This window comes from Rattus norvegicus, chromosome 5, assembly GCF_036323735.1.
Source record: "Rattus norvegicus strain BN/NHsdMcwi chromosome 5, GRCr8, whole genome shotgun sequence".
Lineage (NCBI taxonomy): Eukaryota > Metazoa > Chordata > Mammalia > Rodentia > Muridae > Rattus > Rattus norvegicus.
In genome coordinates this window covers 124981187-125003956 of record NC_086023.1, presented here as the reverse complement: position 1 = coordinate 125003956, position 22770 = coordinate 124981187, and the positions used below count along the sequence as shown (strand labels likewise).

General features: G+C 42.9%; 1 protein-coding gene across 2 annotated transcripts in view; it reads right to left on the bottom strand.

Moving 5' to 3' along the window:
• The window catches only part of Fyb2 (FYN binding protein 2), a 123863-nt gene that overhangs the window by 25911 nt on the left and 75182 nt on the right, over window positions 1-22770 (bottom strand). For both annotated transcript variants that reach the window (XM_063261317.1, XM_017593779.3), the window contains exons 6-12: window positions 16277-16311; window positions 14400-14431; window positions 13512-13614; window positions 12163-12316; window positions 4481-4595; window positions 4353-4393; window positions 901-964 (exon numbers count right to left, since the gene is read on the bottom strand). In XM_063261317.1, the coding sequence (XP_063117387.1) occupies window positions 901-964; window positions 4353-4393; window positions 4481-4595; window positions 12163-12316; window positions 13512-13614; window positions 14400-14431; window positions 16277-16311 (544 nt within the window). The remainder of the gene's footprint in view (window positions 1-900; window positions 965-4352; window positions 4394-4480; window positions 4596-12162; window positions 12317-13511; window positions 13615-14399; window positions 14432-16276; window positions 16312-22770) is intronic.

Sequence of the window (22770 nt, the reverse complement as noted above, 5' to 3'; positions counted from 1 at the left end):
AAGCACAAGGAAATGTCTCAGCAACGAGGAGTGAAGTCTCCTGAGATCCTGCTGAGATACGAAGCATATCTGAGGCAACCATGAGTAGAGTAATTATAGTGTGTACAAACATTCATCTACCACAAATAGTGTGCATTTCTGTAGAGATTATAAAGCAAAATCTTGCTTTTCCAGGGAGAAAATAACCCAGGAAATGCTCCCTCTAAATGGTACTGGGTACACATCAGAGGAACTACTGGCTCCTGAAATTGCCATCACTGATTTTCAGTAACTGAGTGTACACCTGTGGTGACATGCTCATGATGAAATTCTTCTAAATATCCTTTCGGTTTAGGGGGATGGAGACGAAAGGAGTGTACCCACGTAACTACCCAGACCACTGTGCCCTTCATCCCCAGACTCATCACTGTTAGAACATACTATTTTCTTTTTCTTGCTGTTTATAATTAAACTTGACCAGTGCTGCTCATTTGAACAAACAAATGTCGTTTGCAATGCCAGCGGGTAAATCCCAGAGTCTGTCTGATTGACTCACAAAGACAAGGGCTTAGTTAAACTTATTGCTTTGTTCCTGGGAAACCAACTAGAAAGTCAAAGCAAAGTCTATCGTTATTTACTTTCCTTGTCTCAACTACTTCTTACCACATCATATAAAAGTTCTCTACTCCAGAAAGCGGACATTTTGCTCAAAGGAGAAAGCAATGAATCTTTAATATTATGGCGTGTGGTTGTACACAGTAATGAATATGCTGACGATTGACAGTGTAGTCTTTCAATAGCTTATCACCCCTCTGTAGTCTCCCCCAGCAATGGTGGTGGGAAATGGGGCCATGTCTTAAATCCTGGTTTACTAGATAGACAGGAAATACCTTGAGCCCACAATCTGAGAAAGACACTCACTCTGTTTTGGGGTCACTAGTCTTTGCTCTGTAGATATCTTCATACGTTTCTTCACTATTTTCTTCTGAAATTAAAACACGCACACACATGAATGAATACCTAGGAGCTGCCAGGCACTTTCAACTTTATTTTTTTAAAGATATATTTATTTATTTTATGTATATGAGTACACTGTAAATTCAGACACACCAGAAGAGGGCATCGGATCCCATTACAGATGGTTGTGAGCCACCATGTGGTTGCTGGGGATTGAACTCAGGACCTCTGGAAGAGCAGTCAGTGCTCTTAACCACTGAGCCATCTCTCCAGTCCCTCATCTTTATTTAGTTAAGTGGTTTTGTCGAAATTATGCAAGTTTCATAAGCATGAATTCATAAATTTATATAAAGGTTTGTACAAATGAGAAGAATTAGATCTATCTTCTGCCTCTGATTCCATGTGGGATCTGGGTCAGCCAAAGAAAGCTATTTCTCAACAGATCCTTTTATTCTCCCTCCTTCCCATGGTTAGTGAGGAACAGCATGCTAAATGCTGGGAAAGAAAGGGCACTCATGTATGGTGAAGAATGTCTTCCTTTGCACCAATGTAACACAAAATGCTTAATACACATAGAAGGGCGCTGAGTGTAGCCTGGAAACTGAGTCTAAAGGAAACAGTACTGGATTCAAGGAATAAATATTAAGGTTTCAAACTTGACTGGAACACAGTGCGCATGCAGAGTTCTTGAGCTTTTCTGTACCTCTGTTCTCTCATTAAAAGGTATTAGATTTAATGTTCTCTGAGGTTGTTTCTACATGTCAAATTTCTGGATTCTAAGGAGGGAGCCTGGAATAGTATTTGATTAGTCTCTTCTCCCTCCTGCTATTTCATTAGAAAATACTACCTAAAAACAAAGTTTGAATGGAGGCATCCTCTATAGAGGTTTTAGAATAGCCCCAGAGGCTCATATACTTGAATGCTTACTCACCAAGGAGTGGAACTGTTCGGGAAGGAGATGTATCATTAGGAGTGGACTTTGAGGTTTCAAAATGCCATGCCAGTTTCATTCTCCCCTGCCCCACCCCAGTCGCTATCTCTGTCTCAATTTCTCTCTCTCTCTCTCTCCACTCTCTACCCCCCTCCCCCCATTTCTCCCTCTCCTTCCTCCTCTCCTTTTTCCAACTGCCTTTGGATCTAGAGTATAAAGCTCCAGCTTCAGTGCCATGCCTGTTTGCTTCCTGCCATGATGATCAAGGACTAACTCTCTGAAACTGTAAGCAAGTCCCCAATTAAATGCTTTCTTTTATGAGAATTGTCTTGGTCATGGCATCTCTTCAAAGCAATAGAACAGTAACTAAGACACCCTGTATGGGTAGGTAATGCTTTTCTCAGGAGCTCTGGCTATTAAACAGAAATATCAGCACCAGATATGAGATACCTCAGAGTTCCCAGCACAGTACAAGGTGCTTTCTTTGTTCTAGGTTGCCCAGCGGAACTGATGGTAAGACTCCATTCCCAAAGACATCATACACCATTTCGTGACAGAAAAATCAAGCTAAAGCTGAGAGAGATACTTCCTCATTGCTGTCTAGCTTCATGGTGCCAGAAGGAGCTCTGCTGCCTACCGATGGGGGAAAGTCATCAATAGTGTTCTCCAGCTGTGGATCTGTAAGCTACAACATGCCTTGCCGGGCCTGACACACCCTCTGGTTTAGTAGTGGCATGGACGGTATGGTGGTAACTTTTCACTTTCTGATTGGTTTTGATGCCCACTTCTCAAGAAGAAACTCATGTCTGGTTCTGTAAACCTGGTAAAGAGTAGATGCATGGGGCCTGGGGAGGGGCTCATAAACCCAAGGGGAAACTGCTGTTATTGTTTTTTTTAAACTATTACTTTATGTGTATTTTTCCTTCATATATTACTGTACATTACATGTGTGCCTAGTACCCATGAAGGCCAGGAGAGGGCATGAGAGAGCCTGGAATTAGAGTTACAGGTGGTTGTGAGCTGCCAGATGGGTGTTGGGAATTGAACATGGGTTCTCTGGCAGTGCAACAAGTTCTCTGAACCACTGAGCCATCTCCAGCCCCACTAGCTGCTGTTGTTGTTGCTGCTGTTGTTGTTGTTGTTGTTACTGCTAAGTGATCATGTTCTCAAACTGCTGTCTAGACCTTGAGCTTAGATCTGCAGATTAGAACGGCACTCAGCTATAATCAGAGACACTATAGGAATAGGTAGTTCACGGTGTAAAGTCCATAGCTGGCCAAAAGTTAGTGTAGTGGAGGGCTTGGCTCTAATGAGGCCACTGAATCACTGCCTACAATGCTTGGGGAGCACTGTGGGTAAGAGCACTGAAATAGTGTAAGAGATGTACCCCCCCAAAGGCATCTTCTGGATGTGACACGGCCATTGCACAAGTAACTACAGCAGTGGTTATCACCACACATCTGCATAAGAGTGGACCCATGGTATCTCATCAAGGACAGAGGGACCTGCAGGATAGTCCACTTCCCTGGTGGACTACTAGACAGTTCTGCAGGGAGGGTTTGCTGTTTTCTTCATGGCATAACCACGGATGAACAACCTTGTTCTCGTGACTTCACACCCGGGCTCTGGCAAGAAACCCAAATCCAGCGGTGCACACACACAAAGGAAACATGGAAGTGGAAGGGACTTGAAGGGGAGAAAAGTTTTAGTGGGGGAGGGAGGAGGATAAGAGTGTGAAAACAGCTAAAATTCTTCATGGAAGTGTGTGAAAGTGTCAAGAATGAAAATGAAACAAGGGTGACAAAAGCCATTGAGGGTAACCCAGGAAGGCCAGGGTCACTTCAATTGGGGGTGGGGCCACTTAAGGTATCCCGAGAAGGACCGTGTCCCTTTAATTGGGGATGGGCATCTGCAAACACATTTTGGTTGGCATTTGCAGAAGCAGAGAAGAGTCAACATGGAAGCCTCTCAAGGGAAACCTGAATGTGGTGTGGGACATAGATGGACTCACACAAATGCTGGGGAGACACCAGGCCATTCAAAGCCATTAGGCCATATTGCTATTGCTATTAAAAGCACTGGGAAGTTGGGGCTACATACTTTGATCATAGAGGATCTAAGTTTGGTTTCCACACTCATATCAGCTGGCTAATAAAATGCCTGAAACTCCAGCTTCAGAGACTCCAACAGGTAGGCACATACAGCCCCTACATACACATAATTAAAATCTATTTTAGGAAGCCATGATGATATTTTAAATAAAATTGCACATCACTTCTCAGACTTGTGCTATGAAGACAGCCCAAAGAGAGCTGTTTCGTGTGAAATTACTTTTGGCCACAAGAATACTACTCCCTCCTCTAAGCGCATGCTCCAAGCTTACAGTCACACCACCCAGTTTCTAATCGCGGAAAATGTGCCCAAATAAACGGCTGTGGTCTCCGCTCAGCCTCAGAAGTACCCTGCTTTTCCAACCAGTACTCACCACTGTCTGAGGTGAACGAGCTGGAGAAGTCCCACTTTTGTCTGTGGAGAAAGATATAAAGATCATTCGCCTACTGCACGTCCGCGGCCCCACGGAATGCGTCCCCCTGAAGGGCAGAATGTACTTACATGTCCTCTCTGGAGCACTCCACATCATCATACGTCTTCTCCGAAGAGGAGCTTGACCTAACGGTGCTTGGACTGGGCGTTTCCTTTGTCACCCCCAAAGCCTCCACATATCCACCTGTAAGGGAAATCCCCAAGACAGTTGTCATTGGCTTTTAGGGACACATCTGCCCTCATCGCTGGCAATGGAGCAACAGCGGGAAAAGGCAGGATCAAGCTGGATTGCCTCCTTGGCATGTGCTGATTTGAGCAAGAGGTGCCCCCACCCCAGGCTCAGGTGTGCAATGCTCTGTCCTCAAGAGAGATGCTGTTTTGTTAGGGTCTGAAACGTCAGGAGGTAGAGCCTGGTTAGAGGAATTAGGTCAGTAAGGGGCACCCGTTAGAGGCTGTCCCTTGTCCCTTCTTTCCTCTGCTTCCTGTCCACCATGATCCACTTCCTCCTCCACATGCTTCCACACTACGATGCTCTGTCCTACCACAGACCTAAAAGTAGCAGAGCCAAGGACTATGGAGTAAGACCTGTAAAACTGTAAGTCAAACCCAACCCCTCCTTTCTCCTGCTGTCTCTTTAGTCACTGCAGTGAAATTGACAACGTAACTGTGCAAGGACAGTGTATAAGCTCAATGAGTGCTAATTCCCTGGGAAACCAAAGCTCTTCCCCAGTGAAATGCCTCTTCTGACCTTCTGTGCTGAAGTCCTTCAGCCCTGGAGCTTTTCTCTACCATCAAAATGGCGGCTTCTAATCTGTTGGTGTCTTTTTGTTTTGTTTTGTTTTTTCTTAAAGATTCTTAAGTAAGCTCATTGAATACATGTCAAGTGTCCTGTTAAAGACAGAATCAACCACAAGGAAACACACCAATCTGAAAAGTCTGTAGGGATTGTTTGTACAGGGAGCCAGCCTGATAAATGCAGGTATTTCTCAGCTGTAAACTTGTAAACCAGCCGTAAGTCTCACCTCCTCATCAGTTGGTGCAGCTTCACATTTAGGCTGTGGGTGACTCAGAGCTATTTTCATTTCAGACATGAGCCACTTATCGTAAGAAGTGTATCTAAAGATATGCAATACGCGAAGTGACTTGAAGCTATTAATTAAATGAACCAAATGAGAAGATTGTATCCTGCTGCAAGAAGTGCGTGACCCCCAAACTGTTTCAGAGAGTGTCCGTTCCCAGAGGAAGGAGCTTACTTTTTCTGAAGAAGTTATCAGAATGGTTCCAGCAAAATAAATAAATAAATAAATAAATAAATAAATAAATAAATAAATACGCTAAGCACATAGTCAGGTACTTTTTCTTTCTTTTTCAAAAATGTACTTGTTCTGCTTTAAGGGTCTGAGTGTATGTATACATGTATGTAAGTATATCACGTGTATACCAGGTGCCTTCAGAGGCCAGAAGAGGGGGCTGGATTCCACAGAATTGGAATTACGGGTGACTGTGAGCTACCATGTGGATTCTGGGAAGCAAACATAGATCCTCTAAGATATCAAATGCCCTTAACCACTGAGGTATCTCTCCAACTCCCTTATCGCCTTTCTTAATTTTTCTTCTTGAATTATGAAGCACACCATGGAATCTTCGTAGAAACAAAATTTGCAGATGTATGTCTTTAAGGAACAGATCAGTGAATTCCAAATCCACCAAAATCCTTCATGTTTCTTCCACTGGGTTGTCCTAGGTATACTGGATTGCAAACCCATCTCATGATTTCTTTGAAAGAACTTGCTAGTCATTAAATCTACCCTGCTTCTGAAAACTCGAATGTATCCTTTCTGTTCCTCAGGCTCATCAGGCGCCAAGTGCTGGAGACATCCTTGATTCTTTTCTTCTGTATCTCCCATGCCGACTCTGATCATGACTTTTAGTGTGTGCTCGAAGCTCTGGATGGTTTGGAAAGTCTTACTGAGAACAAAGACCAAAGCTCTCTGTCTTCCATCTCCACCTCTCTCTTCTCTGTGCCAACCACAAGATTTTATATTCCACCAACACCGATGATCAGCTCTGGCCTGGAGGTATTTGCTTCCTGTTCTCCTTGCCCTATAATATTCTTGCGTCAGATACACACATCCCTCCGCTATTCTTACTGCTTTGCTAAAACCCCCGACGGACGCATCTTAAGGAAAAATGAGTGTAATTTGGCTCCTGTCCGTCACGGCAGGGGAAGCCATGGCAGCAGGGGCGTGAGGTGGCTCGTCACCCTGCCTCTACCTTCAGGCAGCCAAGAGAGACCAACGCAGTGACTAGTTCACTCTCTCTCCTTTTTTCTGTTTTCATCCAGTCCAGAACTCTAGCATGTGGGATGGTGAGCCCCACACGCAGAATGCATCTAGCCTCTCTAGCTAAATCTCTCAGGAAATTCCCCCATGGACGTGCCCAGAGGTGCATCTCCAGTGTCTCTAAACATGTAGACGTGCAGCATGAACTATCCTTTCTGTATATACCTGAGGTCTTTGAAGCTAACCACAGTCACACTCAAGTTCTAATGTCCATGACCTCCTTTTCTTTCCCTTCTTGACTTATTTACCTCCATTTCACAGAAGAGCATTTTATTGTTTATGTATTGTCTGCTGCATTTGATCAGAAAGTAACCCCTATGGGGACAGGGACTCTTTATCAATCGACATTAATTGTAGAAAGAATGTACTTCACTGTGGCATGCTCGCACAGTCAGCTTATACACTTTGATCCTGTTTACCCCATCATCTTGGTTTTACCTATGTCTCCCTCCACACGGACCCTTCTGTCTTCCTTGTGAGTATCTTTCCGCATGAGAGAGAAAACATGATTAAATCTTTCTGAGCCTGTCCGCAGTCCCTCTCCAGTTGCATCCATTTTGGTATGAATGATAGCTTCATTCTTCCATTCTGTTAAGTGTGTATGCATGTGTGGAAGCCAGTGGTCAAATGTGGGTGTTGTTTTTTGAGACAGGCTTTCTCACTGGCCTGGAACTTACTGAGCTGGCTGGTGAGCCCCAGGGACCTTGGGTGCTCCTGTCTGCAGGGCTGGAATTATAAAGCACACTACCATGCCTGCTGTGGTTTCTGTTTGCTTGTTCACACACAGGTTATAACATCCGAACTTGAGTTCTCAAGGCAAGATCTTTACTAATGGATCCACCTCCCTGTCTCCCAGCCTTCTCATTCTTCATAACACAAGCACTCTCTTCCTCCTCCTCCTTCGTTCCCTCACTCTCCAGCACCTTCCCCTCCCCCGCCCTCTCTGTTCCATTTTCTTTAGACATTCATTTGTTGATGGTGACTCTATAAATTGCCTGTTTTAAGCAGTGCTCTGATAAACAAGGGTGGGCTGACTTAGAGCCGCATCTGCACAGAGCCATCCCTGGTATAGCTGTGTCATGTGGCTGTTCCACTTTAGCTTTTGGAAAGTTTTGGTCACACCACTGTCCATAGCACCTGCTCTAATTCACATTCTCTCCGGCAGTGGTTGAGCCCCCTCCTCCAACATTCTCTCTAGACTTTGTTTAGTTGTGATGGCCATTCTGACTGGGTAAGATGGGCTCTAAACATGGATTTGACCTACATTTCTTTGATGGTTGAGGATGTTGAATGTTTTTCCATGTAATATGTTTTATATGTCTTTTGAGCAGACCCCGTTGTGTTCATGTGCCATTTCTTGGTTGGATTATTTGATTTTTCAGTGTTGAATTTTAAACTTTTATACATTCTCTATATTAGTAGTCCATCATAGCTGGCGACGATCTTCACTTGTTCTGTCGCCCTCTGTGTGGTCTGCTGTTTGCTTTGCCATTGGAAGCTTTCACATTTGCATAGTCTCATCTGTGGCAATTATTTTATGGAACTAGTTGCTTATCTCTATATTTCTAAAGTTTTCCCAGGCGTCTTTCTCATGACTTCCTGGGTTCTAGTAGTTACAGTAAGATCTTTGATCCACTTTGAATTGAGTTTTGTACAGTATGAAAGACAGGACCTTCAGTCCCATGTTCATGAAGAAGAGATTTTTTTTGTTGTTGTTGTTTCTTTTACTGCTAAATCCCCACACCCAGAGTATAGGACCTGTAAAAGACACTCAAATATTTAAATTTTGAACAATTCCAATGCATTTTTAAAGCAAACATACCCAGCCTTTACTGATATTGAAATGTCTGTATCCTTCTATCTTATAACATATTTTAAAATTTTTCTCTGCTTTTTAAATCTTCCTCTTTCTTGATTTAACCAAGGTTTTCTTCTCTGATATTTTTCATTTTCTCATTTTAGAGGGTGTATATGTTATGTTTGTGTTTTTAAAAACCTTTTACTATTTTTTTGCTTTCATATTCTTCGCTTGTCTGTTGGTCCTTAGACTTTAGTGCTGTGGATCAAACCCAGAGTCCTGTACATGCTGGGCAACACAGTACAGCTCAACGGCATCCCTAGGAATGTTGTAAGGTTTAAGGACAGCCATGATACGGGGGAATACATCACCAGACTACTGACCAAGGATTGTCTTAACCTGAGCATCTTCATAGGTGCAGATGAAGAGCCAGCTGCACCCACACCATTCCCTACTTCTGGGTAACCACGGTCTGACTCCCATCCATTAGGTCCATTCTGCCTGCTTTCGACGTTTGTATTCACGCAGCAATGCAGTTTGCACTCCTGGTGTTGCACACTTGCATTCTGCATTATGCTGAGAGATTTCTTCCAGGTTGCTGCTGATAGTTGCAATGTGACCATTACTAGGACTGCATTTTCTGTTCTGTTGTGTGAACAGGATATGATGTATTTGTCTACTCTTTTCATTGTTGTTATTGCCTTTTTCCCCATCAGACATAGCCCTGAGGCTGGAGAGATGGCTCAATGGTTGGGAGCACTGGCTGCTCTTCCAGAGGACCAAGGTTCAATTCCCAGCGCCCACACATGGTAGCTCACAACTGTCTGTAACTCCAATTCCAGAGAACTTGACGGACAACATGCAGGCAAAACACTAATGTACATAAAATAAAAAGTAAATCATTTAGAAAGAAAAGCACAGTCTTCACTATGTGGTCAAGCTGCCTCAGACCTTCATCCTTCTACCTCCGTGTCCCTAGTGCTGGACTTTCAGGATGCTGTCTTTTCCAGCCTTCCATTCTACTCCTTATTGGACAAGTTCTAGTCAGAGACTACTATAAAGTTCTGGTGTAAACAATTTGTATATTTTTGTGAATTAAATACATATTATATGTATCCCAGGATATGTGTATCCTGGGATGTCTAGAGACTGAAAGTACATGTGTTTGCTTTTAACATTCACAAATGTTTCCAAGGTGTTGATCCTAGCTTACACTCTCCTCAGAATAGGAGCATTCGACCTAGTCCATATCTTCACCAACACTGAATGTTTTTAGTCTTTTTTTGTTGAAGATGCTATGGTAAATGCTCTTCACTTACAGTTCCACTTGCAGTGGAGAGTCAATGACCTTGGGTTCTTAGTGCATATTCACCTTTTGGAGGCCCTCTTTCCCCTATGATCAACTGCTAGTTCAAATATTTTTTCAATTTCAATATCTACCATTCTTTTTTTAAACATGGTTAGTTTCTGCTTTATATTTTGTGAATGAAAAAATGTCTATATAAAAGATTTATTTATTCCCTTTATGAGTCCTTTGTTAAACTTGTGAACATGTACAGTGGTTTAGATGAGAAATGACCCCCACAGGCTCATATTTGAACACTAGGTTGGTTCCCAGTTAGTAGCACTATTTGGGGACAGTTAGGTGGTGCAGACTTACAAAGGGAAATATATTACTAGGGTGTGGACTTTGAGACTAAACACAGCCTTGCCCTACTTACAGTTTCTGCTTGCCGTTGAAGATGTGAGTTTCTGCATTTTCTGTCACCATGCTTGCTACTGGCTACTGTGTCTCCTAGCTGTGAGGGACTATTATCCCTCAGAAAGTATTAGCCCAAATAAATGCCAGCTTTAAGTTGCTGTAGACATGGTTTAATCACAACCACAAAGTAACTAATGTAATATATATATAATATATATAATATATATATATATATATTATCTTCACTCTGTGATTTACCACCACCTCTTTTATTTGTATGATTTAAGAAATAGATCCTAGTTTGTCTAAGTCTTTTCAGGATAAAATAAATTAATATTTGGGCTAAGGGAAAAATGAGGTGAAGCTAAGGTAAACTCCAGAAGTGACTTCAAGGATGAGTTTGTAGAGATGAGTAGGACACAGTAAGATAAGAGAGTGGACATAAAACATTCTAGGTGGAGGAAAGAGATCAAGTCAAAATTTAAGGCCATCAAAGCATATGACCTGTCTGAAATCATTCCTCCAGGGCAGAGAGTATGCAGGGGGCATACGTGTGGCATAGGTAAAGCCCATGAGCCTAGAGTAAATGTCAAGGATCATCCTTTTGATCATTGAATTCATTCTAGTCTGGCAGTATACATCACATCCATGGCTTTATAATGACCCAGTGTGCTTCATTCAGTGTGCATTTCCTCATCCATGAAACATCTACTCTCATTCTCCTGACAACAGCTGTCCTGTTTTCCTTCCATGTGATGAAGTCTTGGTTTGAATGAGAATGGCCCACATAAACTCATTGTATCTGAATACTTGGTCCCACATTAGTAGAACTATTTGAGAAGAATTAGGAGGTGTGGCCTTGTTGGAGGAGGTGTATCATTGGGGTGGACTTTAATGAAGCTCATACTATCCCCCATTAGTTCTTCCTCACATGCCTTGTGCTTATGGATGAGACACAAGCTCTCAGCCACTGCTTCAGCACCATACCTGCCTGTCTGCTGCCATGTTTCCTGACAAGATGGTCATGAAATCTAAGTTATCTTGATTATGGTGTCTCTTCTCAACAACAGAAAAGTCACCAAGACAGATGGTATGTTGTTTGGTAGAAATTAATCTATCCACCCCTAGCTCCATGTATGACACAGTCAGGTTCCATCAGGGCATCGCATTTTTTTAAATTGAGAGGGCACATGATCCAATCAAATCAATTTTGAGAGACAAAAATTACTAGTTTTCCTTTGGGGCTTATCAGAGAATAGATTGTAACTCTCACTGCTTGCTGCCAGCTTGACGGAACAGAAACCAACTCTGCCTGAAAAATAGAGTTACCTCAGAGGAGAACTCAGGATACTTTGTCCTTGTGGTATTATCTGTATTCCTGGATCAAACCAAGCCTAGAATTTCTGCCAAGTGAGCCCCTTTTATGTATGTGGTTTAACAAAGTATGATTTAATTATTGTTGTTTATACTCAAGAATTTTGAAATGCAGCTGAAATGGCCACTTAGTGATACATCCGCTTGTCAATGGTGAGAGCAGGGGTCAGACGGTAGACAAGAAAAGAGCAAGACTGTCATATGACATGCTGTTGGAGCTGGTCCTCATTACATTCCTGTGAAGTTCATGTTCAGATTCCCCTTGTAACAGAGAAATTGAACTACTGGACTACTGGAATACGAACTAACCATACAACCCTTAAGTTCACTTATGTGTAGACTTGAACTCAAGCCCTTTGCCTCTAAATCTAGTGATCTTTCCACTGCTCTGGGGAGATAGCCTTTCCAGGTGAGTTACTAGGTACATAATAAATGTCCTTTATATATCCATAAGTAAATTATGATCTCAGCCACAATTCCCTTTAAAACAGTTTGGTGGTAATGAGAGCCCAGGGGAAATGCAACTTACTCTTACCCTGGGAATGCCTAGTCAGCATCGCATCCTCCTGGAAGTGCCTGCTCTGAATGATGTCGATAATGGCTTGCTGGTTTCCAGCTGGCATACTCCTTCTGTTCTCCTGGACTCCAGACATCTGCGTTTTTCCTGGAGTCCCTTCGCAGACAGCAATCTAAACACATGCAAGGAGAGCACTGCTAGGGCTGATTGCCACCTCAGTTCCTTGCTCACGCAACCTGGTCTTCAGGATGTTCTCCTCAGTGGGAACACGTCTTATTATTACTAGCTGTTGAGTGCTCTCTTACCAGACCCCATGTCTTCTTAGAGTACACACCATGCCCTTCATTTATTTCTGAGTGCTAATGAGTCCCACAGAGGTAGGCCCTCGAGAGTGCTAGCTCTACGTCAGGCTCTTCCTTCTATGTCAATCGTCATAGCATCCCATGAGAAAAAAAATGCCATTAGTCCTCTTTTTTCTTTTTCTTTTTTCTTTTTTTCGGAGCTGGGGATCGAACCCAGGGCCTTGCGCTTGCTAGGCAAGCGCTCTACCACTGAGCTAAATCTCCAACCCCGCTGTTAGTCCTCTTGATAAAGCATCTAGGTAGGTCAAATAACTGATGATGGACCACACTATTAGTAATCTACTGAGGGAGGGCTTAGCCCTCCATCCCTGTTCTCATCACCTATAAGGAAGCTGTTGGTTACTTCTCCTTCCTTCCCTACAGTTTACCTGACATTTCTCTTTCTATCCACTACCTGTGTCCCTTCCCAAGTCTCCATTTTCTGACCTATGAGACCTGTACTGAATATAAGATAGCATGGGAAGCTCTGGTAGTAGCCCAGACAGTTGACTGAGCATCTCAAATACAGGTCATGGTGCACATTCATGAGAAATTAGGGTCAATGTGATATTACTTATGGAAGGGTTCACAGCCCTGGAAACAGAGGATGGAGAGATTTGTCTTTTTCACTGGGAGATTGAGTTCAGGAAATCTTCCAAAAGCAGAATGCGTTCAAGCCTATCTTGTAAAATGTAGGTAGGAGACAGATCGAAGGGGAAAAGAATGTCTGGCAGATTCATCAGAATGAGCAAAGAATGGAGAAGTGTCAGAGGCCTAGGAGGGTTGGGTGGAAGCTGTAGTGAGAACTAAGCCAAAGGAAAGGGGGAAGAAATAGATGAGGAAGATGAGATGAGGCTGAAAGCGGGATGGGCGGTGGCTGAATTCTGAGTGGTGTTACATACAAATCAAGGAGTTTGGATTTTAGTTCTTACTTTTGACAGACAAGCAGTGAATGATACTGATCAGATACATACTTAAGGCAGATCACATGGTTGAACCACATCAGGACCCCTAGGACACAGATACCTTGGAAGGATGCTTAGGGTACGACACCTTCCCTGGCTTTGGAGGTTCTGATGCACATGGCTCCTTTTCCCTTGTGGTGTTTTCTCCATCTTTAGGTCTAGGACTGTAATAGGAGGATACCAAGGAGAAGTAAGGTCTTGACTGTAGATGGTAGATTAGCCCAGTCCTAATGAGATGCCTGAGAACAGTGAATTTTCCTTTCAGATGAGGAGCTAGGACCAAACGAGTCAGACAGATAGCTCCCGTGACAGATAGCTTCCGCCTATTCCAACCAGTATGAGTTGAGTGCTAACTCTTGCTTAAATCTTTTCATTCTCCAGTACCTCTAAGATGCAATCTAAGTCTCTTGTGCTATGCCAGGCTTCTTCCTTTCCAATTCCATATCTCTTTGTTCCTTTCCTCCACTTCTGTTTGGATTTAGCTTCTCGGTTTTCCCCAACACACCAGCCTATTTGAGTGTGTCTCCCTTTTTATTAGCTATTTAGTTTTCCCAAACATGCCATTTGCGTCTTACATTGCTAACAAACCCAAGATCTCTTTTGTCTAAGTCACAATACTTGAGAGTCCGCCACTGATACCCTCAAGCAGTCATGTTGTCTCCAGTGTTTTAGATCACTGCATGTTGCCTATGGATCTATCTTCTCTTACCTCCTCGCTGTTTTGTCAGCTCCAGTTTGCTGCATGAGTATAGTATGAGCTAAGACGACAATGGCAAGGAAGGCCAGGCGGGGTCACTGAGAACCTGCTGTGCACTGGGTACCTTACATGGTGCCAGGGGACAGAACCAGTTTATGCACTGGGACCATGGCCAGCCCATAGCAAGAAAATGAGTTCAGCAGTGAGTCATCAGTGACTAGACTGTGCTTTCGGTTTGCAGATAAAACTTACCTCAGTTCTGGAAGGAGAATACCCCTCTGAGGCTAAAAACAAAAAAAAGAAAGCAGTCATTTTTGTGCGTTTACCCAAAGCAGGCTCTGGTGTTGGTTATAGATCATCAGGTGACTTCATCCAATGGGAAGTAAGTCTTAAGAACATGGCGAAAGTAGACAATGGCCACAGAAAGTTTCATGAACCTTTCTGGTGGGACTGAAGCCAAAGCAGAAGAGAGACCCACATTTCTGAATGCACAGCGTGTGTAAGTTATAGCAGATAAAACGGCTTGGACCATTGTCTCTGCATCCCTTTCCAGGCATGACTGTGAAGAATAAGAGTGTCCACATCCTGGGAGGGCACAACCTGTGGCATCTGGGCAGCTCAGTTGCCAAAACTGACGTAGGTCAGTGTGTGAATCTTGCTTGGACCGAATCCTAGCTTCATGCTCTCTGATCAAAACTCCACTGCTATGTGGCAGAGATTTGGTTTCGTTAAGATTATGCCCCAGTGATAACAACATAATACAAACTCCCTTCCCCTTAATCACTGGACTCACATCTGATGTCAGTAATTGTTTGGACTCTAGCCAAGAACCCCTAAGAAGACAGAAAATAAGGATCTGACAGACTGCCTGGATGCCAAGCACACCAGGCAGTGTTTGGAAGAGAGACCCACGGGCCTTCATCTAATGGCTAGTGGTTCTTTATAGAACTCTGGGAATTCAGGACCAAAAGACAAGTCAGACAGACTCTTCTTAATATCTCTGATTTATTAATTGCTGTCTACTTAATAGCTCTGAGTTCTCAAGTTATTATTTATCGTTGGGATCGGGGTGCTGACTCCCAGGGCCATCTTGAGGATTGGATGTTGCTATGTAATTCCGGGTCAAACAAAGGACTCAACATGCAAACAGGAGGCAGGCAAGACGACAACCACAGGAAACAGAGCTCTGAGCTCTGAGATGAGGTAACCAGCCCTTCTCTAAGGATCCAAGGGCATCTTGTAAGAACATGAACTGTGCTCACAGAGACCTACAGCCAGCTTAGCATGACTGAAGATAAAATTAGAACTCTGGTCACTCAGCTTAAAAATCCAAAATGTTCCCACTGAGCATGGATTGTGGGATCCTTCACTGATCCCACAAAAGTGCTCAGGAAGCACCTACTACACATCAGACATTGTAGCAAGAGTTCATATGACTTACTGCTCTCTGCAGTTTGAAGAAGGACTAACTGGTCTCTTTACTTAACATTTGCTATGGCAGACACAGTGGTAAAACATGCTTCCTGTCTCCATGTGGAATACTCCATTTGCAGAAGAGTGGTTGTTCGGAGAGCTGAATGCTGAGTCCCAGGTACTTCTGAACTACCATTCCTTCAGGGCTTGCCCTATGAACCCTCACAAGGACTCGAGATATTGGTGTTCTATTCTCTCCATTGCACAGGTTAGGATAGCAACTAGCATTCAAGGTCATAGTCAAAATCTGACTGAAGCCTGTACAATTCTATTGGGGGCCACAACTGGGTTGCTATATCATCTCCCAGTATGCCTTCCTGACTCTGGCTATTTTCTTGAAAGCATAAAATGTTTAAATTTGGACATTATCCTAAAGGACGTGTCTCTCTGAAAGAGACAGTTATTAAAGCTATGGGCATAGACCTCAGGAGATGAGGGAGGGTCCAAGAATCAATTCAGGCCATGTCTGCTCACCTCAGTACACAACTTCTAACTCTACACAAAAGGTTCAGGGTACAGAATCCTGACAACCTGGGAGCCTGGGAAAGCCTGCTGCAAATAAGGATCTTTCATGTTGCTGGAGAGTACCCTAGACTCACGTCCGTGGGAGTGTGGTATTCTTAGTCACACATCAGTAAGGACAGGAGAAGCAATACCTTTTGGAGTTCTTCAATCTCAATTTCATAAGTGGCTAAAATAAACAAAAGATATTTCCAGTCAGTTTATCCACTCATCTCTCACAGTGTTCAGGATTAACACAATTCACAAGGTCACAAAGTCCAGTTTTCTCACCCCTCAGAACATTGATCTGGGACCTGCTCTGCAGGGGTAGGGAAATTCTAAGGTTCAAGGTTTGAATTCAATGGGGATTTCCAGAGTGGAATTTATAACCAATGAAAGCCTAAGAAACCCTACCTTGGGTTTCCTGCTTTAGTCAATAAATGCCTACATCCTGCTTAAAAGAAAGCATTGAAAATCAGTAGCAGCACTTAGAAGACAAATATGAAAGGTGGGAGTATGTGGGTGGGTTATGTGGGAGGGGTGTGTGTGTGTGTGTGTGTGTGTGTGTGTGTGTGTGTGTGTGGTGTGTTGGGGTGGGGGTGGGGGCTGGGGAGACAGACTAACAGGAATCCGAGTCCAACTCAACAGATATTTGCTAGGTTCTATTCCAAGTGCCTTTTTCTTAAACTCAGCTTGAAAGAGGAACCTGAGAGGACATAAATGTCTTCTGACCTTCCCGATGGTTAACCAGATCATGACTTCTCAAATTATTGAAAAATCTAAGTGGTGGCTTATTAAAAATATAAGAATTGGCTTCAGAGATGAGTCCTGCCACTTTCTTCCTGGGAGTTTCAGATGAAGTCCCAGGAGCCCGTTTATCTGTAAGCTGGGCCATCAGTACTTCCCAGATAGCAGAAGACACTGGACTTTATGAAAAGTATCAGATTTTCCAGAAACTTGCTTCTCACTGCTTCTTGCTTAGCAATCATGTATAAAAGTTTTGAACTGTGGATGGAGGTGTGGAGCAGACAGGGTTTCTGGTTTGTTTCTTCTACTACTGGCCTGAAATTGATCAAAAATGCTGCATTGATCAGCCCTTAATGTAAACATACAGTCCACTGACAAAATAAATGTAATCCTAATTTTCCCTAAAATTTAGGTTTTCTTAGACTTAAAATTCTGCATGCATGATTAATAATGTAGCTTTGCTTGGGTAACTGCAGAAGTTCATATTTAGTGAGTATTCAGGAGAAATGTTTTATGCCCTTTATTTTAATTTTTGTTTAACACTCACCATTTTTAAAAGAAATGATAAATATGTTTATGAGGCTGGAGAGATGGCTTAGCAGTTAAAACACTTGTGGTTTTGTAGAGGACATAGGTTCAAGTCCCAGTACCCACATGGTAGCCCAGATCCGCCTGCATCTCCAGTTTCAGGGGATCCAAGAGCCTCTTCTAATCTCCTGGGTCTCGGGCACACGTGTTGGCCAAACACTCATTAAGCTAGAAAAATTCAAATCTGCTTATGACACAGGTTTTGACACTTCTGAGTGTTGACTCGTTTCCACTTTTTAAAACAGATAATTTTCTCTTTCATGTGCGTGTCTTCTATCTTTCACAGAATTAACACATTGTGATTGCACTTGCTTCCCTTTGGCTACCATGGAGAATATCAGTGCATGTTATGTCTAAAAACTACAGAACCAAGGCTTGCAGATGCCCTGAGGATGCTTGCTCCAGTGAGCAGGCAGAGATCACATACTCAGCTAACTCAGCTAACACATGTCCTCATAACACCAACGCTTTATCAAAGTGAAGTCTCTCCAATAGGAGGCTTTGGCATCCAGACTTACTCCAAGGGACGAATATAAGGCTTGGGAAAGAGCAAGAATGGACAGATGGGAGGGTTAGGAGGAAGGAAGGGGCAGGGAGAGATGATTCTAATCTCAAACATAAAAGAAGGGGGGTGTACTCCAAAAGAGTCAGCAAGGGACTAGGAATGGCAATGGTGTTTGATCCACAGCTTTGGAGTCTGACTCTGTTTCTATGCAGGATTCTTTAACTTTCCTTCTATGACTTGGCTTTCCAGGGTGGTGGGGAAAGAGAAAAATCCAGAAGAGTTTTTCCTCAGCCACTTTCCAACGGCAGAGATTCATCATGCTCTGGAGACCCTATTTCCCACATGATCTCAGACAAGTCTCCCTTTTACATCAGGTGAGAAGAGGATCATCAATATTAAATAACTCAATAATAAAGATAGCCAACAACTTCACAGTGTAGGCAGTGCCTTTCCTTTTGATCGTCACACTTAGCAATATGGAAACTGATACTCTGCAAGTGAAGAAGCTTGCCCAAGGCCACGCAAGAGCAGTAGCTCTTCAGCTTAGAACTTAATAGTCTGAAGGTGGCCCGAGCTCTCAAGAATTCCTGGGCATCCAAGAGACTAGTCAGAGAGCACTGGTCTTGATAACCTCTGTGGATAATTATGTAGTTTCCAGAACAACCTGAATCATGTGATCCAAGATCGAGCTCTGTAAGGTGAGCACCTTGTGTGCTATGCACCCCAAACTGCTGGCTTTGTTTCAAGGGATTGAACCGCCAGATACTAACTTCTGTATCCTCCCCTCCCTGTCTCACTTTGTTTTTCTTCACTCCCTTTTAATAAGAAATTTGACTTCTTGCTCTTGCGAGAGAAACATTTACATTTTAAAGGTGTGAGAGCTAGGTTCCACATTTTTTTAACCTCGAGACGCTTATCCACTCTACCACCATTTGTTAAAAGGCTGTCTCCATCGAGTTGTCTTTCATCTTCATAAGTAATTGTTCGATGTGTTTGTATCCTCCTGTTTCTGGTTTCTCAACGTCATTCTCCTATACTGTGTCTCTCGACCCAAGCCACACGATCTTGATCACTGTGGTTCACAGCCTTGGAGTCAAGTGCCTGATCCTTCCTGTTTTCTTTCTCAAAACTGTCTGCAGCTATTTTAAGTCCCTCTGTATTTCCATAGGAATCTTAGCATAATCCTGTCTACAGCTACAGAACTCCTTGCTGGGATTTTCATAGGCACTGCCTTAAGCCTGTGTGCCACTTGGGGACAACTGATGTTTTTTTTTTTTTTTTTTTTTTTAACTGTCAGTTTTACTCGTTGAGTCTTCTGATCCACAAACACAATATGTCCCTTCATTCTTTTGGATTAGATTTAAATTTGTTTAATCCAAATTTTCTACTCTTTAACGTTTAAATCCTATGCATGCTGTGACAAATTTAAGTCTATGTATTTATCTTCTGGGGAGAAAACATTAAAGGTATTGTACTTTTTCAAAATCAGCATCCACGTGCACGGGAATAGAACATTCAAACACCATTGTATTGTAGTTATTGGTGGGGGTGGGGCAGTGATGGTGGGGGTAGAGGTGTAGCTCTGGTAGGTTCTTGTAAACTCTTAGGAATTTCTGCAGATTAAGATGCTATCTTCCTTTGCCCTTTTATTTCCTTGTTTACTGGTTAGAACTCTTGGCTCTACACTGAGTAAGCACAGTAAGTGAGGACATTGCTTTGTTTCAGATTTTGGAGAGAAAATTGTTGGCCTTTACCATCAAGCAGCATGTTCTGCAGGCTTCTTGTAGTTGTCACTTATTTTCCCAGTGTCCCTTCTGAATATACTGTGTGATTTAACTGCTTCATTCCTTCATTATGGTGGGTTTCATTGATTGACCTATGGATACTGAGTCAGTGTTGCATCTCTGAAACAAACTACGGGCACTTATGTTTGCTGAATTCTATTATTAATATCTTTAATAATTATTATGTGTCTTCACAGTCACTCTCAGATAGGACATTGACATGCGGGTTGCTGTCGGTTTAGTCTTACTCTCAGGCTTATGCTAACTTCATGAGGTGAGCCAGAAATGGTTTGCCTCTATTCTTGAAGACAGTGAAAAACATCAAACCTTTAAGTGTTTGGAAGCACGTTTCAATGAAATCATCTGAGTGTAGATGCTCTTTGGGGAACTTGTTTATATGGTATGTATATTCACACATGTATGTATATATCATGTACGCACACACCATGTGTAATGGAGATGTGCAAATGTATATTACGTTCACATGTATGTGGACTCCCATGTGTGTTAGGGATGTGCATGTATACTTGGAGGCCAGAGCTTAGTGTTGGGTATCCTTAACTGCTCTTCATTTTACTTTCGGAGGCAGGCTGTCTCACTGAACCCAGAACTCACTGATTCTCCAGGGCTTCCTATCTCTGCTTCCCAAATGCTGGGATTATAGGGAGTAGCTATGCCTCCTAGCTTTCACGCCTGCCCTGGGAATTAAAACTCTAGTTCTCATATTTGCATGGCAAGCTCTACCCACTGAGCCATAACTTCAGCCCCTATTTGGGTGGACACTTTAAGTTCTAAGTTCAGATATTCCTAAGTGTCACAGGTTATCAAATTATTTTGGGTGATCCATGATAGTCTGTGCTTTAGGAAGGATTGTTTTGCTTTTGTCTAAGTTGCCAAATTCATGGATGTGCAGTGCTTTCTAATGCTTCCTGATTGCTTGGTACCCACAGGGTCTGTGAGGAGATCCTCATTTTATTCCTGAGATTGTTAATTTTTTAAGTCACTCTTTCTAGAGATTTGTCAATTCCATTGGTCTTTGTAAAGGGGTAGGGCATACCACAGAAATCTTCCTGACCACTGACCATAGATCTCCAGTTTCTTAAGTCTTACCTGGTCTATCCCTATCTACTACGAAGATGCCCTTCTACAAAGGTAGTCTTAGCCACCTCTACCCTGTCCCATCTGATGGTCTGCTGTTCTACACAGTCGTTTCTTAGTTGGACCAGGTCTCATTTTCTGAGCCCTTTCTGACTCTACTTGATGGCATTACTCCTGAAGTATGACAAAGAAGTGACTCTTCAGAAAAGACTGAAGAGAGGCTTAGGTGAGCAATTCCTTCTTTAGGTATCTGAAATGTTGTCCCATGAGGCCCAATTTGTGTCCCAGAGTGAATGAACAATATTTTTCCCAGCTTTCCCTAGTCAACCCTCAGTTTCATCTCTAGCACGAGTAGTCCTGTATGTCTAAGACATCCATAGACCTCCCCTGCAGCTCAGCTTGTCATGAGGAAGATGGACCAACAGAGAATCCCTAACCAGGATCCTGATGAGGCATTTCCACAATGGTAGATTTTGGGTAAGGTTAACTCAGGGATCCAGAGAAAAAAGGTGTAGGCTCAGACTGAAACTTCCCCTTGTCTCTGTGAGCCTTTAGTCTTGAAGAAAGTTAAGGAGTGAGAATTCTGCCTTCATGTGGCCCTAGCATCTCTAATCAAAGTACAGTGGACAGACCAGGAGTATCAGATGAATGGTGAACTTGTTAGAAAAGGAGCTCCAAGGCCCCATACCAGAGCCATGGAATCAGAATCTGTACTGTAAGATTTCTTGGGTTCAGTGCAAACATTAGAAAGTACAAAGCCCTGTTCTGTTCCTATGGCTAGTATTTTACCTTGGGGAGAATCCTGGTTTCTTACAGGTGATCTGATTTATCCCAATTCAAACTTTATCAGGGCACAAAGACAACCATCTGACTTTTAGATTGTTAGAACCTTACAATCGTAGGAGGGGCAGTGGATTGAAAACAAAACAAAAAGCAAACAACAACAAAATCCTTCATCTCTGGCAGATATCAGTAGCCAATTGTAGGGCTTCATCCCAGGCCTGGATCTAGCTTCTAAATTTTAAGTGTTCAAGGTAGCATCACTGATAATAGACATTGCCCAGTAGAATTTTCTAGTAGCTGTTCAACTTCTCACTCCTGGAAAAGGACAGTGAAATGTCAGTACAAACTTTCTAAGTACATATTCCAGGACTCCTTTCCTGGAACCTAGTCTTCATGTTGGTACAGCAATAATTGAGCCAGAAGAGCCTTCTAGAATAAGGGAGATAAGCTCCCCTGAGTCAGATGCAGCTTAGATTTATGGACAGAGCATGGTGTGTCCAGACAGGCTGAGCCTGTTTTACACTACTGTTCTACCAACAGTACTTGGGTAACCATGTACAGCTCAACCTCTCTGATCTTCAGTCTCCTGTCTCTAGCAGTGTGGGAGCATTCAATCATCAAACATCTGCACAGAGGGCCTAGTAGAGAAATGCAGTCCATAGTGCTGGCCCTGTAAGTCCTAGTATTGAGTCTAGTGCTGATATTTATGGCTTCTACAGAGAACTGGATGATTCTGTCAGTAAAACAAAGACCTTGAAACTTGCAGTAATATTATGAGTCTCTGCTTCTCATTCTTTTCCTCTGGGCATCTCCTTTTTCAGAAGGTTTCATGAACCTTCTGAGCATCATGAAAGGCTGAGGGACTTAGGTTCGGACTCTATGAGTTACTAGATAACCCCTCTTTTCTTAATTAAATTACAGAGCCTAATTATCATCATGTGTTGTCTCCATCTCCACACACTAGGTATGTGATGTGAGAGGTGAGGTTTCCATAAGACAAGTGAGAAACATTGAATCACAGCATCTTGAGTTTTCCTCCTACACACATACAAAGGGCAAAGCGGTTAAAATGATTGGAGATGGAATGAAATAGGAGAAAGGAGGAGGACCATAGAGGAGTTAGGTATTAAGGTTGTAGATCAGC